This window comes from Cimex lectularius, unplaced genomic scaffold, assembly GCF_000648675.2.
Source record: "Cimex lectularius strain Harlan isolate CLEC.00 unplaced genomic scaffold, Clec_2.1 scaffold3, whole genome shotgun sequence".
Classification (NCBI taxonomy): Eukaryota; Metazoa; Arthropoda; class Insecta; order Hemiptera; family Cimicidae; genus Cimex; species Cimex lectularius.
Genome location: NW_019392688.1, coordinates 3,761,633 through 3,779,092, shown reverse-complemented (window position 1 = coordinate 3,779,092; position 17,460 = coordinate 3,761,633). Strand labels below are relative to the sequence as shown.

General features: G+C 32.3%; 1 protein-coding gene across 3 annotated transcripts; it reads left to right on the top strand.

Annotated features, from left to right (window-relative positions):
• Window positions 1-2,344: 2,344 nt before the first annotated feature.
• On the top strand, window positions 2,345-15,982 carry LOC106662177 (equilibrative nucleoside transporter 1). 3 transcript variants are annotated; one of them, XM_024225862.1, is made up of 12 exons: window positions 2,345-2,558; window positions 7,224-7,336; window positions 8,684-8,825; window positions 8,885-8,966; window positions 9,043-9,182; window positions 9,262-9,407; window positions 9,462-9,547; window positions 9,606-9,752; window positions 9,820-10,000; window positions 10,114-10,235; window positions 12,527-12,729; window positions 14,569-15,982. In XM_024225862.1, exons 2-12 carry the CDS (start codon window positions 7,225-7,227, stop codon window positions 14,702-14,704), a joined length of 1,497 nt encoding a protein of 498 aa, XP_024081630.1. In that variant the 5' UTR covers window positions 2,345-2,558; window position 7,224; the 3' UTR covers window positions 14,705-15,982. The 3 variants fall into 3 exon arrangements, with proteins under 3 accessions (XP_024081630.1, XP_014241524.1, XP_024081631.1); XM_014386038.2 differs by lacking the exon at window positions 2,345-2,558 and adding an exon at window positions 5,574-5,644; XM_024225863.1 differs by lacking the exon at window positions 2,345-2,558 and adding an exon at window positions 6,099-6,216.
• The last annotated feature ends 1,478 nt before the right edge of the window (window positions 15,983-17,460 follow it).

Below are 17,460 nucleotides of genomic sequence, written 5' to 3'. Positions count from 1 at the left end.
TGGCAATGTAAATGGGAACTAACAAGCGACAATAAATTACAGGAAATAAAAGAACTTGGAAATAGATATCATTGTACTACATGAAAAGGAGTTGCGAAACAGCTCCACTCAGACATACAATACTGACACTTGACCGTCCTTCTAAAACTACTTCTAAAAACTTTAGTATTATTTTTGAATACAAATTAAATTTGAGAAACGGTTAATATTCAGTCTCCAATTCTTTCAATTTAAACTTCTCAAATCACTTTTGAATGTTCTATATTATGTTTCCAATACTACGCTCCACAACGACCTTAAATTCCCATTTATCAAAAATATAATCCCTAAAAAATTTACCAAGTTTCATAATAATCTCTCCCATCAGTCCTAATAGTCTCGCCCAAGCCTTGTATAACAGAACCCATCCGTACAATTCCATAAGGTGTCTCAAGAGGAAATGACCTCCTGAGGAGAAGTTTGCATACAACTTTTTACATTTTTGTTTAATTATTACCTTAAAATTAATTTGTTTAATATTTCCCTACTAAAATCTTCATTTTTCCATCCAAACAGAAGAAACTTTTCTATATTTAATATATATTAAATCCTGGTATGTTGAGTGATAAGTTTTATGTTTGAATTTAGTGCAGTGATAGTATGGCTCCATGTGCTGAATCAGGGTAAAATCTTTATACTCTTTCTACATTATCTGGTACATATAACTTCATAGCATATGGTGGAACTGAGTTTTAAACAATTATATAAAAAAATAAATAAATAAAAAGAACATTTTGGAGTTTTAAATTTGAAAGTTTTGTCTTGCAAAAAGTTTTTTAATTAAGTCCCTTTTATCTGAACACTTTCAATGAATATGTGAGTCTACTTTCTTTACTTTTTTCTGTATCATTACAGCATGGATGAACTAATTGAAATTTGGATCTGGCAGGTCAACTCAGAATTGCAATGTTTCTGCTGTTTGAAATGTTGACCACCTGGTCTGATTTAACGTGATTAAACAAAGAAATAACCCTCGTAAGACCTTTGCTGAACTGAAAGTTATGTTAGTTAAATTTGGAATGAAATTACTCAAGAAGTGGTTAAAAGCTTAATTATGAGCATGCTGACAAGTTTAGAGTCTGTAATAAGACCAGGAGGATTCACCATATAAACATTGTTAAGTTTGTTTTATAACGTTTTATGTTCATATACAAAAAACTTTTGTTTTTGGTTTTGAGAGATATTTTTATTTTTTCACTAACCAAATGTTTTAATAAATACTTTGCATTATAAAAAATAGGAGTGTTAATAAGTGCATAAAAAGCATTTTTTTTTTTTTTTTTTTGAAACAAGACCATAGTTTTTTCTCAGAAACCACAAGCAAAAATTGTTTTACACATTTACACAACACACACACACACACAAAAGGAAAGTTGAGGTGCACATAGGTATACAGGGTGTCCCAGTTCCTTCTGACGAAACTCAGGGAATCGATTCTACTCATCGTTTGGAGCAAAAAATGCTCAGGAGAAAATTTCTGAAAATTCTCTATTTTGAAGATATTCATCAATTTAGGTTTTTTCAACTTTTCACTACCTTACCACATAAAAACGCTTACAACTTCCAAAATGTTGAGACTACAACAAATCCAATTACACCATTTGAAAGAATGCTAAATTTTCTGTAAGATACTTCTTTGCAATAATCTGAATGACATAAAATGTTAACCAATATCAGTTGGAACATGTCAAAAGTACAAAATTTAAAATTTTGGTCATGATTTCATGTCCTACTGAGGTTACAAAAAAATACCTACAAATTTGTCAAATTTTACAAAAACTTCTTCATCTAATATGCTTTACGTTGATATATCCAGGTTTTTAAATAACACTCTAGTAGAGTTGAAAAATAACAATTGAATGTTCGAAAACGTGAGCTAAGGTAAATTTGAAGGGGGGTAGAAATAAATCAATTAGAACTCGCTTTGTAAAATAAAAATGACACATCTGTGATATAGTAAATCTTGGTACGTTTAGTGGTAAGCCTTTTCTTTGATTTAGTGCAGTGAGACTGCACAGAGTGTTAAGTTTGTTTTATATTTTATGTTCATATACAAAAATGTTTTAATAAATACTTACCAATAACTTACCATACCAATGAATATGGGTCTACTTTCTTTACTTTTTTCTGTATCGTTACAGCACGGATGAACCAACTGAAATTCTGAACGGACAAGGGTCAACTCAGAATTGGAATTGTTTCTGCTGTTTGAAATATTGACCATCTAGTCTGATTACGCCACTTTATGCCAGATAGCGCTACAGTCTTTTGCCGACCAGTCCGACCACGGACCGGCATCTCTGCTTTGTAGTTTGTAGTTCTGCATCCTGCGGTACTGCGCCACAGCCGCCAATTGACGTCCGGCGTTCAGCTTGGTACTCGACCTTATCAACGCCAAATGTGCATATGCCAATTGAACTCGACCGTGGAAAAATGCAGTAGCGTCAGAAAAGGATTTGATCCGATTGGTTGGCGTTGATTTTTTCACTCAAAAGACCGGCTCGAAATTTATTTGTCAGGTTAGTGCCATGCTTTTGATCCTGATGGACAAAGTCCTATAATTTAATTAAATTCTTTCCGACTCGATTGATTTTTTTTGTACAAATTTTTTTTTTTAAATTCAAAGGAAAAATTTATTGATTTTTTATTCGCGAATCGATTTGCCAATTTAAAATTGGCCTTCCCGCCAATTTAATTGTTGCGTTAACATGAGTCATGCAATTTCCGTTAAACTTGCAACGTGTAACGACAGAATTAAATGTTAATTAATTCAGATTAAATTTAAAAAAAATTAAATGAAAAAAAAATTAAATTTTATCTTATAACAATCGAAATGTCTTTTAATGGGACAGTTTAACAAAACCTATTAAAATACAAACGACACTCATTTGTACTTTTTAAGGGAACACTTAAACTATACAAACAATTACAATTTTTTATGAGCTGTAATTAAACTGTTAAGCATCCTGAAAAAGAGCCTAGAAATTGTTTGATGTCAGTAATTTGTTGGGTTTTTAAACAAATTTTGATACATATATTTATTTAGTAGTAATAAGCCAATGTATTAATTATTTTAATTAATTAAACTTTTTTTATGTAAGATCTTGGTTGACATGGAAAAAGCCATTGTCATGAGAGGGATTTGAAACCACTGTCAGCTGAAAGGTCATGGTTAATCCCACACGTGTCACTGGCTTTTCATCTCAGATTTGAGATAAAAAAAAGTATAATTAATTAAAATAAATTTGGATGTTATTAGAAATCCTCCAAAATGGTTTTCAATTGATCTACATAAAAACCCCTAATTAATTGAATTTCAACATAATGATTTAGATTAAGATACAATTTGAACTTTGGCCTAGGTTGTAAATAGAAAATACCAAGTTGTTGACTTGATTAGACTGCTTGTCAAGTCAAGACATTATCAAACAATCGTTATTGAGATTGAGCAACCCTAGGGGCAAAACTGGATAAGTAAAAAAAAAACCGACTTTTACCGATTGTGATATTTAAATTTTAGACCTTCAATAGAGATTCAGTTTTTGTATAACATTTTTTTTCTGAATATTTCCGTATCCATGCTGGTGTTCCTCAGGGTAGTGTCCTGAACATACCAGGGTCATACAGTTGAAACCATACGACCACACTCACATTTGCAGATGGTACAGCAGTTCTTTCTGGTAACTCCAATCCTGTCATTTTCACTCGAAACCTTCAACACTTCACGCTAGTAGAGTCTCGGTGTGAAAAGAACAGCATCGGATTTTTACTCAGACTAATTCACACACATTAAATTCAAACAATCCCCCTCTTATTCTACTTAAATAATATTAAATTCACTAATTTCGTGGTCCGCTTGACCAATTAATATATTACAATTAATTAAGGTTTTTAGTTGAGATAAAAACCTTACACATTTGAAAAATGGCAAAAAGGAGGGAAAATTCAAAAGGTGTGGTTGAGATGGGAAGTTAGTGTCCGAGTGGAAAACAAACACTTTGAGTGAGTACAAATACTTTGATTGAATCTAAAATTTTCTAGTATTGTATAAATTCATTTTTTTTCACATCCTACATGTATTTGTTAAATTTAAACAATGTTTAAATCCCAGTGAATGAGATCATCCAACCCCAGGCCTGAAGAAGATCTCAATAATGCTTGAAACGTTGGCACAATAAATAAAATGTTTTTCTGAAACCTACATCACACCAGACCGCATCTCACGATTTTCGAATAATTATCGACAAACGGTCACTAATCACCACACATTTCTATTTAACAATATGGTGTCAACTTGGTTGTTACAATTTTGAATAGGAAGAATGAAAGTTAAGTCACTGGTGTTCCTTCTTGCTTCCAGAGATAACATGGAAAATTTGGTCTGTAGCACAGGAATAGTAACAGTGTCATCTATGGTTAAACGGACTTTAAATGTACAGTATTTTATGATTTTATTCTGCATTTTTTCAATGTCATGAATTGATTTTTTATATTGGGGTGACCATTCTGGGAGTTGTACTCAAGTACAGATCTAACCAAAGAAAAATAAAACACTTTTAAACAACTTATGTTAGTGAAGTCAGATGTATTTCTCCTTAGAAAACCCAATAGTTTAAATTCTTTATTGACTATCACATTGATATGTAAGTTAAATTAAAGTTTGTGGTGAAATACAACACCTAAGTCCTTTGTACTATCAAGTGAACTTAATTTCACATCATTTATACGATAAGAATAATTAATAGAATTTTTTAGTAAATAAAATTTAAAGGAATAACATTTCTTTCTATTGAGCACCAAGTAATTTCTATTAATAAGATTATTAATACCACATTGCAAATTATCAGTCTAGACTAGAATCTATCACGTTGAAAAATTTCAGGTCATCAGCAAATAGTTTATATTTTATGAATTCAAAGCATTTTGAGATGTCGTTAATGAACAAATATTGTATATTAAACAAAGAAAGAGAATATTTGAATTAATCAAAAGTACTAATTTGTTTTAAAAAATCAATTTCCTTCTGTCTCTTGTGTCACTTACATAATAGGATCACATGAAGGAGAAAGATCATTGGATTTGGGCAAATGATAGGACTTTTAACAAACATAAATAAAAAGGTAAGTCTTTTCATGTCAATTATGTCACGAAAGGGTAGAAATTATATAAATGTCTTTATATCTGTGACAAAATCTTGATATCGTATAGTTTCGTACGCGATTGTTATATTTTACATTCAATAGAATTGTCCACTACAGTCCTTGATTGTATCCTGCTTTGTAAAGTGTTATCAAGTCTTTAGGGCATTATCGTGTTTAGTGAGATGTCATTCTAAGTGGATCAAATAAAATTCTTTTTATCATTTACAATCCCCTTGTTTTACGATCGCATGAAGCGATTTTTTTTTCACTGTTAGCACAAATTTAAAGCATGTTGTAAAATTGTAAAACATATCTTTCTAAATGCAAAATATTTACAATGGGGTAGATAAGTTTTATTTATTCGCTTTAAGATAGCGGTGTCCTGTTTCAAAAATTTAAATTAAATTGCTAGAGATTTTTTTTATCCTTCGCCTGTGTTCCATTTAGGCGACGTTTATGAAATGGTGAGTGTTTCACACCGTTACTTTTTTTTCCCTTCTCTCTAGGCTTTATCGCAAATACAACACTCGACCTGATTTCCAATATTAGTTTTTCTACCTAATGGCTCGATTCGTATGGGATTTGTGTGAAGACCAATTGAAATAAAGTGTCTAGATATATTTATAATCATTGCACAGCTTTTTCCTTTCAAAGGGAAATAAGTCGTGAATTTATTGTAAGTTATCATTTGATATTGCATACGATAAATGAATTCATTATAAATATTCCAATTTAGATAGCTTCAGGCGAAGTGATATGAATTAAGATTTATAGTAATGGCATTTATCTTCTTAATGGATTGCTTAAAAAAATTACAAGATTAATTTAAATACAGAGAAATGTGTCTATAATTAAATATAAATTGATTACACAAGGTTACTGTTTATCAGATATCGTTAATTTAAAACCCTTAATACGGAGATAAATCGTACAATCTCACTGTAAAATTAAAAAAACTCAATTTAATCAAAATAAATGCGCATACAAGTGTGCATTCTGATTTGGGTAGCGAGACACAAAGGGTTGAATCAACGAGGTAGACTTATTTCAATTTTTATGATGTATTTTATCTATAAAAGACTAAATTAATTGTTAATAGGTCTTTTTTAAATTCTTTGCTTATATATTCAAACGAGACAAAAAAATGCCAAAATAGAATTCAGTCTAAATGTAGTTTGGTTTATCAGAAACATTTTGGCTTTTTGCCATCTTCAGTGGTTGGTTGTGTACTTGTAAATTGAACTGGGCAAAGTTTGATAGTTTTTAACTCAATGATGTTTAATCTCAACAGTCGGTTTAATGTTATTGCTTTATTTAAGGCCTTTGGGTTGACTGTCGACAGCTGTTCAGTACAGTTAGTAGTAAAATAATTCTTGCCGTACAGGAGGGCTTAACGTCAAATTACCAGTGTGTTGTGGATAAGGGGTCAAACCACTTTACAATACTTCTTTCGTGCTATTCTCAATTGAAAAGCCATGTCAGATGCCGTGTTTTGAACCCAAGACCGTTAACATAGTAAATACGAGTTGGACGCCCTAACTAGCCACCGCGGTTCATGGGATATGCCAATATTCAAATCCAGCTTGAATGGGAAATAGATTATTTTATCGCCTTTATGTAATCAGGGCTGTGATTTGCCATTTCCCATCAACTTGTCCATGCTGGATAAATATAGAGCTATTATCAAGAAAAACAAACGACAAAAATTAAAATTTTTGCAAAGCACTTAAGATACAGATTTGGCCTCGGTGGTTGAGGTCTAGATGTCTGACTATTCCGAGACCAATCTTTACTTTCCACGCCAGCTTGAACGTTCTTCCCTTTTCTTCTTTAATTGACGAGTAATTCACGCTAAGCTAAACAAAATCAAACAAATCCTTGAAGATAGCAAAACGTGTAAATTTGCCCTGCAGATCGAAACCGTTTGAATAAAACAGACCAGGATGGATCAGAAACCACCCAACCACAGAAAGAAGCCCAAATTACATATCAAATTTGTTTACCTAATAATAAATTTAATAAATTGTAATGCTTATGTTTCAGGATGAACACCCCGAGTAATAAGAGAGGGCACAACGTGATGCCCGAGGAACAACTACTCCTCACAGATCATTCAAAGGCTAATATAATAAACACATCTGCCAATGGTAAAATAGGTATGTTATTAAAACGTAAAATTAATTTTATAATTAATATGTTTGTGTGTGTATTTTTTTATTTATTGTTCATAATGAAAGGCTAAAAATGAAGTGGTAGTGAGGTATATATATATTATGCAGGGCGGGCGACCAGGACCCAAGGGGTTAAAAGCGTAGGTAGGCCCGTACCCCATCCCTACAAGGTCCGGGACCTGGTCGGCTCACGAGTCCTGCATAAACCTTTTGGACCTATTCACAAACCCCAGGATTGTGGACCATTTTATCCCGGGGAGTGTTTTGGTTATGTCCTTTCCTTCGAAAGTATCAAATCTTTCCCTAGCATACCTATCGCATTCTGCAAGGTAGTGTCGAGCCGTTTCTTCTTTTGTTTCGCAGAAGCGGCAGAAGGGGTCTGGTAGAGTACCCATTATGAAGAGGTGTCTTCTCAAGGAGCAATGGCCCGTTAGGATACCTATCAACCTCCTTATTCCCCTCCTAGAGTTAGAGAGTAACCATTTCGCTTCTTTAGGTTTGATTTCCTTCAGAAACTCCTTCGATTGCCTGCATCCGGGGACATATTCCATTCTTTAAGGAATTGTTTCATGCCCCAGCAACTTATACTCTCTTTCGCTGTGCTTAGATAGTGGGGTAATACCGGTTGTGGCCCGACAAACACAGTATTTAATCCTTCTTTGGCCAGGCTGTCCGCCTCCTCATTGCCATAGTGCCCCTTATGAGCAGGTATCCATATGAGGGTTACCCTATTCTCGTACCTGGTAGGAATCCTATTAATGAGTTCAACGGTTTCCTCTACCAGCCTAGATGTTGATAACTCTTTTTGTAAAGATTTAAGACTAGCCTGACTGTCGGAAAAAAATTTAATATCTTTTCCCTTAATCTTGTTATCCATGAGTGTTCTGCAGCAAACATTGATGGCCCAGACCTCTGCCTGAAAGACCGAGGTGTTAGGTATTGAAGGTAAAGAGAGAATGAATAATTGTAAAAAGGATTGAAACTTGATTGACTTGAGATGTTTTATTAACAAAACATCAATATTTAATCCATTTGGGTTAAACCTGTTTGTTTATTTATTATGTCATCAGCCAGTTCTTTGAATTGTATTTAATTTTTTTTTCTGAAATATTCCATGCTAGGCAATTTTCTAAATTGCTTACTGAAATAATAAAATGGTCCCGGCTTTCTAAAATGCCCACTTGCAAAAGTTTATGGAAAATGATTTAACTTTTGTTTTGTTTGTTGTTTACTCAGTCTTTTCATTTTGATCCTGTTTACCTTCAGACTTTCTATATCTTAAGTGAATGAAAAACATTCTTGATTGTTTTGTTTTTGTTTTTTTTATGACAGGTGAAAAACAGGCTTTTCTTGCGCCCGAGCCGGTCAGACTCACTCCAGCCTGGGAGGAGACGAATCTAACCAACGATGAGCTGAATTTCAAAGGGGTCACAATGGAGCAGGCCCAGCTCGAGACAAATCCTCCCAAAGATCGGTATGTCAATTATTTTAATTGGTTTATTTACTTTTTAAGTAATATTTCAATATTTTCAGGTTTAATATTGTTTATTTGATTTTACTACTTCATGGGATTGGGACACTCCTACCATGGAATATGTACATAAATGCAAAAAATGTAAAGACCTTAAATTTTGCTTGTTTTCAAATATTGCCGTCTCTTATTCGACTCATCTCATATGCTTAATTTTTAGTACTTCGTTGAATATAAGTTGAGCTATGAATATACAGGGGAGAATACGACGTATGCGGGGAATTTCCTCCCTTATGTCGGAATCGCTGCTCAAGGGCCGAACCTTATCGTGAACTGGTTGAATGTGTTCATACAAATTGGGTATGCTTTGAAAAAAAAAAATTGAAAAAATAAAATAAACATTTTTTATGCATTAAAAAAAATTGTTTAATATTTAAAGAGGAAAACTTACTACGAGAATTGTATGGAGTATTGTCGTCGAAGTTATCGCATTTATCGTGACTGTCGTTTTCGCCATGATCGACACTTCATCATGGGTCGGCATTTTCTTTTGGAGTACGATGGGAATCGTAGTCGTACTGAACAGTAAGCTCATATTTGAAATGTGTTTTGTTCAGGTGATAAAAGTTTGTTTTTCAGTGGCGAACGGTATTTACCAGAACACGTTTTACGGTCTGGCGGCTAAGCTGCCTCCAAAGTACACAGGCGTAATTGTTTTAGGCTCGGTATGTTGAATAATTCTGTGTTGAAACTTTTGATATTTATGATTTAATTATTTTGCAGAATGTCAGCGGCACTTTGTCTTCGGTCATGAGTATAATATCGATCGCGATCGCTCCGAACGCAAAAACAGCCGCGATGTATTATTTCATTTGCGCACTTTTCATCCTGTCCCTTTGTTTCGATACATATTTCGCTCTTCCTCTAAACGTAAGTCAGAACTTGTTTTATAATTTTTACAGCTTTTTTGTTTTATATATATATTTTTTTTCCCCAGCGTTTTTATAAATATCATGAGCTGATGAGTCAGAAAGAGATCCAGAAGCGGCTTAAGGACAACTCGAACAAAACAGAGAGTATCCCTTACTGGAAAATATTCAAACAGGCGTATCCCCAGTGCCTGAATGTTTTTTTGGTCTTCTTCTTGACCCTCGCTCTATTCCCGACTGTTGATTCAGGTTGTCATTATAAACCAGCAATATTTCAATTTATATAAAAATATAACAGAATTTTTTTTACAATAAAATACAATAGATGAGATAAAAACATATCTAATGTTAATTTGTTTCAGATGTTAAAAAATCTGACCCGGATTTTATTATTCCGGATAAGTATTATGTCGATGTTATGTGCTTTTTGACGTTCAATTTTTCTGCCATGGTCGGGAGTTTCTTGCCGAGGTTCGGCTGTTGGGTAAATACACTGTACAAGTTGATTTAACATAGAATAATCTTTTGGAGATCATGAGGTGCAGTCTGGTGTGACATAGGTTTCAGAAAAACATTTTCTTTATCGTGCCAACGTTTCGATATTTATTGAGATCATCTTCAGAGCCTGGGATTTACAAACATTGTTTAAATTTAACAAATACATGTAAGATGTGGACAAAAAGTGAATTTATACAATGCAAAAAATATTTACTTTTTTATATTCAATCAAATTATTTCTACTCACTCAAAGTGTTTGCTTTCTGCGTAATTGTGCCATTCTTGCGTGTCGTGTTGAGAGTGCCAGTGAGATATTGGTGTCACTGGCACTCTCAACACGACATGCAAGAATGACACATCTACACGGAAAACAAACACTTTGAGAGAGTACAAATACTTCGATTGAATCTAAAATTTTCTAGCACTGTGCTTAATATTTCCGAACTCTACCGGTTGCCAGACACAGTTTCGATTTTCACTGCCGAACTATATGCCATAATTAAAGCTCTAGACCACTTAAGTAAAGTAGACAGTTCTACATTTTGCCTTATCACGGACAGCAAAAGCACCATAGCACAAATTGAAAACTTCAGTACAAATTCAAAAAGTGACTATATTTTGAGTGAATTAATAAAGAAGACACATGACCTAAAGAGTAGCAAACAAAACTGTCATCTTCTGCTGGAGTAGAGCACACATTAGCATAAAAGGAAATGAAACGGTTCATCAGGCTTCCAAGACTGGATGCCAAGCGTTTGCTGAGCTCCGTGTGGAACAACAAATGGATTGCCTGGTATAACAGGAGTAAAGGAGGAGCATCCTACCGATCAATATTTAATAGTCCTACCACTGTTCGTTGGTTCAAGAGGTTTAAATCTAAAATATTCTAGCATTGTATATACGCTTTTTTTAATCTAAAATCTACACAGAAAACAAACACTGAGAGAGTACAAATACTTTGATTGAGTCTAAAATTTTCTAGCATTGTATAAATTCATTTTTTTAATCTAAAATCTAAAATTTTCTAGCATTGCATAAATTATGATAAATTATTATTATTTTTTTTAATCTAAAATATTCTAGCATTGTATTTTTTTTTTTTTTAATCTAAAATCTACACAGAAAACAAACACTGAGTGAGTACAAATACTTTGATTGAGTCTAAAATTTTCTAGCATTGTATAAATTCATTTTTTCAATCTAAAATTTTCTAGCATTGCATAATTTTTTTTTTAAATCTAAAGTTCTCTAGCATTGTATAAATTAATTTTTTTAAAATCTAAAATATTCTAGCATTGTATATACTTTTTTTTTTTTTAAATCTAAAATCTACACAGAAAACAAACACTGAGAGAGTACAAATACTTTGATTGAATCTAAAATTTTCTAGCATTGTATAAATTCATTTTTCTAATCTAAAAATTTCTAGCATTGCATATTTTTTTTTTTAATCTAAAGTTCTCTAGCATTGTATAAATTAATTTTTTTAAATCTAAAATATTCTAGCATTGTATATACGTTTTTTTAAATCTAAAATCTACACAGAAAACAAACACTGAGAGAGTACAAATACTTTGATTGAGTCTAAAATTTTCTAGCATTGTATATATTCATTTTTTTAATCTAAAATTTTCTAGCATTGCATAATTTTTTTTTTTAAATCTAAAGTTCTCTAGCATTGTATAAATTAATTTTTTTTTAAATTTAAAATATTCTAGCATTTTTTTTTAAATCTAAAATCTACACAGAAAACAAACACTGAGAGAGTACAAATACTTTGATTGAATCTAAAATTTTCTAGCATTGTATAAATTAATTTTTTTAATCTAAAATTTTCTAGCATTGCATAAATTAATAGCTAGAAAACAAACACTTTGAGTGAGTACAAATACTTTGATTGAATCTAAAATTTTCTTGCATAAATTCATTTTTTGCACATCCTACATGTATTTGTAAAATTTAAACAATGTTTATAAATCCCAGGCCCTGAAGATGATCTCAATGAATATCGAAATGTTGGCACGATAAAGAAAATGTTTTTCTGAAACCTACCAAACCACACCAGACCACACCTCACGATCTCCAAATAATCATTGGCTAACCGTCACTAAACACCACACATTATTTTTAATAATCAATAAAATCTTTATTGCAATAATTAATTTTGTGTAATTGATTTTCAAATCTGGCATTATAGTTATAATGTCTAAAAATTATAATTACCGATCTCAATAACACATAGAATAATATGATTGCTGGTTTCTTTTTTTTTTTTAGCCAGGACCGAAACGACTTTGGATTCCAGTTGTTTTGAGATACATGTTGATCCCATTGTTCCTATTGTGCAACTACCGCCCGCTTGGTGTGGAAAGGAGCATTCCCGTGGTTATAAATAACGACTGGGCTTATTTGTCACTAGGTATTATTTTGGGAATATCCAACGGTTACTTTTCTGCAGTTGCAATGATGTATTGCCCAGGGTGTGTATTATATTATTTAAATTATATATTATTTAAAGTTGATTGCATTTGATTGTCTGATTTGCCTTCTGGTCTATCAGATAATCAATTTAACATGTTGACTGTGGCCTAAGCTTGACCATTTTGGCACAGAGGAACCCAATTTATAACATGAATTAGCTCTCTAATACTTTAAAATAATGATTTTTTAAATTTACTTTTATCTAGATAATATAAATTACTGTGCCCCCCTCCAATAACAGTGCTAAGTAAATGAAATAGGCAACCCAGAGAACATTTATTTATCCATCCCTAACCATCCAGCTTCATTCGTGGGTATGTTGAACTGTTCAAATGCGTTTTGGCATTGCGCCATCTTCAGTGAGGAACTCTTGTTGAACCCGTGAAACTGGATAACTTATTCGTCGATATTTACAGGCGAAGTTACTCATATGCCTTTGAGCTTTACAGGGAACTGAAAAAAAGAAGTATCTAGTTCCTCACAATGCCGAAATATTTTTTAAATAGTTTACAAACCCGCGAGTAAATACGGACCCAAAGGAATTCAGCATGGAACTTTGCAGACCATCAACTGTGAATAGCAGTCGTTTTAACTTCCTACAATTTTTCTTTTTTTTTACATAATCATATAAAATGGGTAAATAATTAATTAAAATACTAAACACATACACAGAAAAGAAAATTAAGTGGTTTTCACAAATAAAAAATAAATAAATAAAAAATCCCTTCTACATTGCTCAATAAAAAAAAAGTGACCACCTGAGTTTTGCATGAAAAATGGCCAACTTTGAAAATGCATATCAGCCTTTTAAGTCTCAGACCTGCCCTGAACAAGATGGCTTTTTAAATGTTTTCTTAGCTTCAGTCATTCATCAGTAAATTCAAAAATTCGGAAACGTTAATTTTTGCACTTTTTACGAAAAGTTCAAATTGGGCTGGGAAGCCAGGAAATCGTCCTTCGAGCAGCGCCCTATAGCAATTGATGGGAAATTTTAATTAAAAAACAATCACTATCTCTCCCGATTTCTGAGAACGCATAAATTTTGAACAGTCATGTTTTCACAAATTTTAGCTCTACAATTTTTGTTCTGAGGACTTATTCAAAAACATGAACAGGGAATCGACAACCCTTACTTTTTCTTACTTTGAACTTTTGGGATGCAGAATGATTCTGCTATCGATAACCATTTTTTTACCTCATCACGGAAATTCAACTTTTCCTTCCCATTTCAAAGGTGTTGCGGCTGTTCTACTGTTCGAATGAAATATTGGAACAGTAAATTTATATATAGTAAAATCAGGAGAGGGAGTGAATGGTTTTTTCCATGAGTGTAAAAAAAATGTTTTTTGCCCAAAAATTGCGAATAACTCGAAAACGGTTGAGAAATCGGGCAAAGTGGAAGGAGACCAATTGAAAGTTTATTAAAATTTTCTATTGATTACTATAGGGCGCCGCTCAAAATATGATTTCCTGGTTCCACAGCTCAATTTGAAGTTTTTGTAAAAATTAACATGTTACTGAATTTTTGAATTTATTGGTGAATGATTGAAGCTAGGAAAACATTTAAAAAGGTATCTTTTTTAATGGGCAGTGTAGTTGGGGGAAAAAATGAAACGACTATAGCCAGTTTTCCCTTTCTAAGGCACCCCTTGGCATTCAGAACAGAATTATGTAGGTACAAAAAAGACTCAGATCAAGTGTCCAACTCACCCAGGAATGTTAGCATGATGCAGTCAACATGTTAATGTTAAAATGGCAAGAGGAGATCGTGACTGTGCATTTCTCACTATTTACAACCATCAATGTCAAGAAAATATTCTTTAATTATTTTTTTTTAGGTCTGTAGGCGCAGAACATTCTTATGTGGCAAGCATGTTCGGCGCTGCGAGTCTCATAACTGGCATCGCCTCGGGGATCGTTGCAAGTATGGTTTTCCCATGGATCGTGAGCAACATAACCATACCAAGTTTTTAATTTTTCTTACGATTTAAAAACCAACCTTCGTACTTCCACAATGCTAAACAATGGGATTCCATTTCTTCTGTGGCCTTTCCTTTTTATCGAAGCAATTTAATTTTATTGTCTACTCCTTTTTATTGTTATTATTTTTTTTTTTTTTTTTTTTATAAAGGTAAAACAAACAGGGTTTTTTAATATGGTAAGACAGGAGTTTAAGCCTTCTACCTTAAGCTATGTTTTCAGATCTGTAAATGTCCTTTTTTTTATGGTAAAATCAGATAGTTTTTTTTTTTTAATGTTTTATAGATAATAAGATAGTATTGCTAAACACTCTTTGATAGTATTCCTCACTGAAATACTTAACAAAGGTTCAAACAAGTCGACTGAAAATTTGTGTGATTTATATTTTATGTACACTAGTTGAACATGAAAATTTTCACCACACGTGAGTGTTTATAAGTTTATAAAATTACATTTATATATTATGACAAAATAATCTTTGAATTCATCCATTTCTCAAGTAAAGAAGTAGAAAAATAACCTAAATATTTTTTTAAAAAGTTAATAAATTGACAATAATTGATTGAGTCCTCATTAGCTTTTTATTACTTTTTTTTTTTTTTAATTTTTAAGGTAAACTGTTGTGATAAATGTTGTTGATGTGATATTAAAGCGGGCGAACCTCAACACTTTTAACACATTCAACTGTTATTTTATACAATAGAAGTTATGACTGTATTTTTTTTTTTTTTCAAATATGAATGCCAGTTTTTGCAACTAGTCTTGTTATGTTGAAGAGGGATTTATTTAAGGAATTGTGGTAATTTTTGTATGCCGCTCGTTTTTATAATTAAGCCGGTATCGATTGAAAATATTAAAAGGAATGAGTCAGAATTGAAACTTTTAAATAATGCTATGTTTAAAAAAAAATCTAAACCTTACAATTCATACTCATTATGAATCATTATCCCTTTTTTTTCTTACTATGGATAAGAACTGGAGGAGTTCCTTCTGAGCTCTGCAGATGTATACTACAGCTCATTGTTCTACATTCTTGGCTCCAATTTTTTTTTTTTTTGGGGGGGGGGGGCTTGCAATACACGTCACGTGTGCCTTTGAGCCCCTCAGTGTGCAGCATTCTTCCATCAAAGAGACTCATTTTTCAAGGGGGTTGGGACCAAATTCAGGGTCGCTCAGGTCCGATCCCGCCCCAGACCTGATGAGTGCCACGCCACTTTCTTTCAATTGCGGCCACCATCATCTTAGGCATTAAAAAAAAGTCCAGATCAGTGGTGGGAATCGAACCCACAACTGCAGGATCTACTAGCTGAGAGTCTTGACGCCTTAACCACTCGGCTACCGCAGCCCCCCCCCCCCAAGTTATGTATTAATTTGTAAAGTGCCAGCAGACCCAACTGAACCCTCATCCTCATACCTCTATGGTTCTAGGGATTTCTCTACAGCCAGGAACTGATAAGATTTCTTTGACTTCTTTTATTTGTTTTAATTGTTATTTGAAAGCTAATTTATTTCATTTAAGAACCTTTTTGCTATTAATTATTAATTTTTGGACCGTGATTCGTACAACCTTTTTTTTGCAAGATGGACTTGCTTGGCACTAGGAGAAAGAACATTTAAAAAACCCACCCCTCATGCCATAGCGGTGCTGGGTCTGCTAACATTTTTTGAATGATTGGTACTGCAGTTTAAAAAAAAAAGTTTTGTTCATATTCATCCTAAGATACTAAAAAACCAAAAATCTCATTTTGGCCTGTGGATGAGGGCTTTCTTAAATATAATTATGTTGACTCGTCTAAAAAACGTTGAAATTTTCATAACTATAATGGTCATTTTAAAGTTTTATTTTAAATGGAATGCATTAAATGTAAAAAAATGAAATGTAAAAAAAAAAAACTTCCAAAGACTGTTTTAATTTTCTTAACTTTTAATTTTTATTTTTTAAAAATTCCTATTGGAAGTATCCTGGAGAACAGGTTGTTGTAGTTGGTGAAGTAAATAACAAAAATGAACTCTTTCTATCAGATCAGATTTATTATCTTCATTTAGTGATTCTTGTTAGTAGTAAAATAACCTCATTGCTTTTACAATCATCAAACTAAGACTTCTAGCAATTTATTCTTTCAAATGTTCCTTGTATTTTTGTATAATGAGAAAGAAAGAGTGAGAGAAACTTGTTTTTTAATGGATCGTAGGTAGTTAACTATTTAGCTTTTCTTTTTTCTTTTTTTTAAAAATAAATCAGTTGTATTTATCAGTGATGTCGGAATTTAAAAATAAATAAATAAAATGAAAAGATTCTCTAATTATTTCTTTGTTTAGAGTGTGTTCTGCATTTATAGTTTTTTTATAAAGCTTGAAAATTTATTGAAATTCTTCACTCAATTTTTTATTTTTTAACTAAGTGAAATTAGAATAAAATGTAACCTTGTCATTAAAAATTAAAAAAACAAAAAAAACATGCACAAACCAATTGATTCCACACGAAGAATTGTCACTTGTACATATACAGAGATTACAGAGACCAAAGGCCTTTTTTTTTTTTTTTTTTTTTTTTTTTTTTCAAATTCCAGTCGTAAAAATAATGCACTAAAATAAATATTCAACGATTAAAAAAAGAAATATTTCTACAATTTTTACACATTTTATCTGTACAAATTTTGGTTCTAAAGGCACTGACTTTTGTAGAATTAGTACAAAATTATACTTAAAAAGTTAACATCGCAATGTTAAAAGAATGTTTTATTTCAACA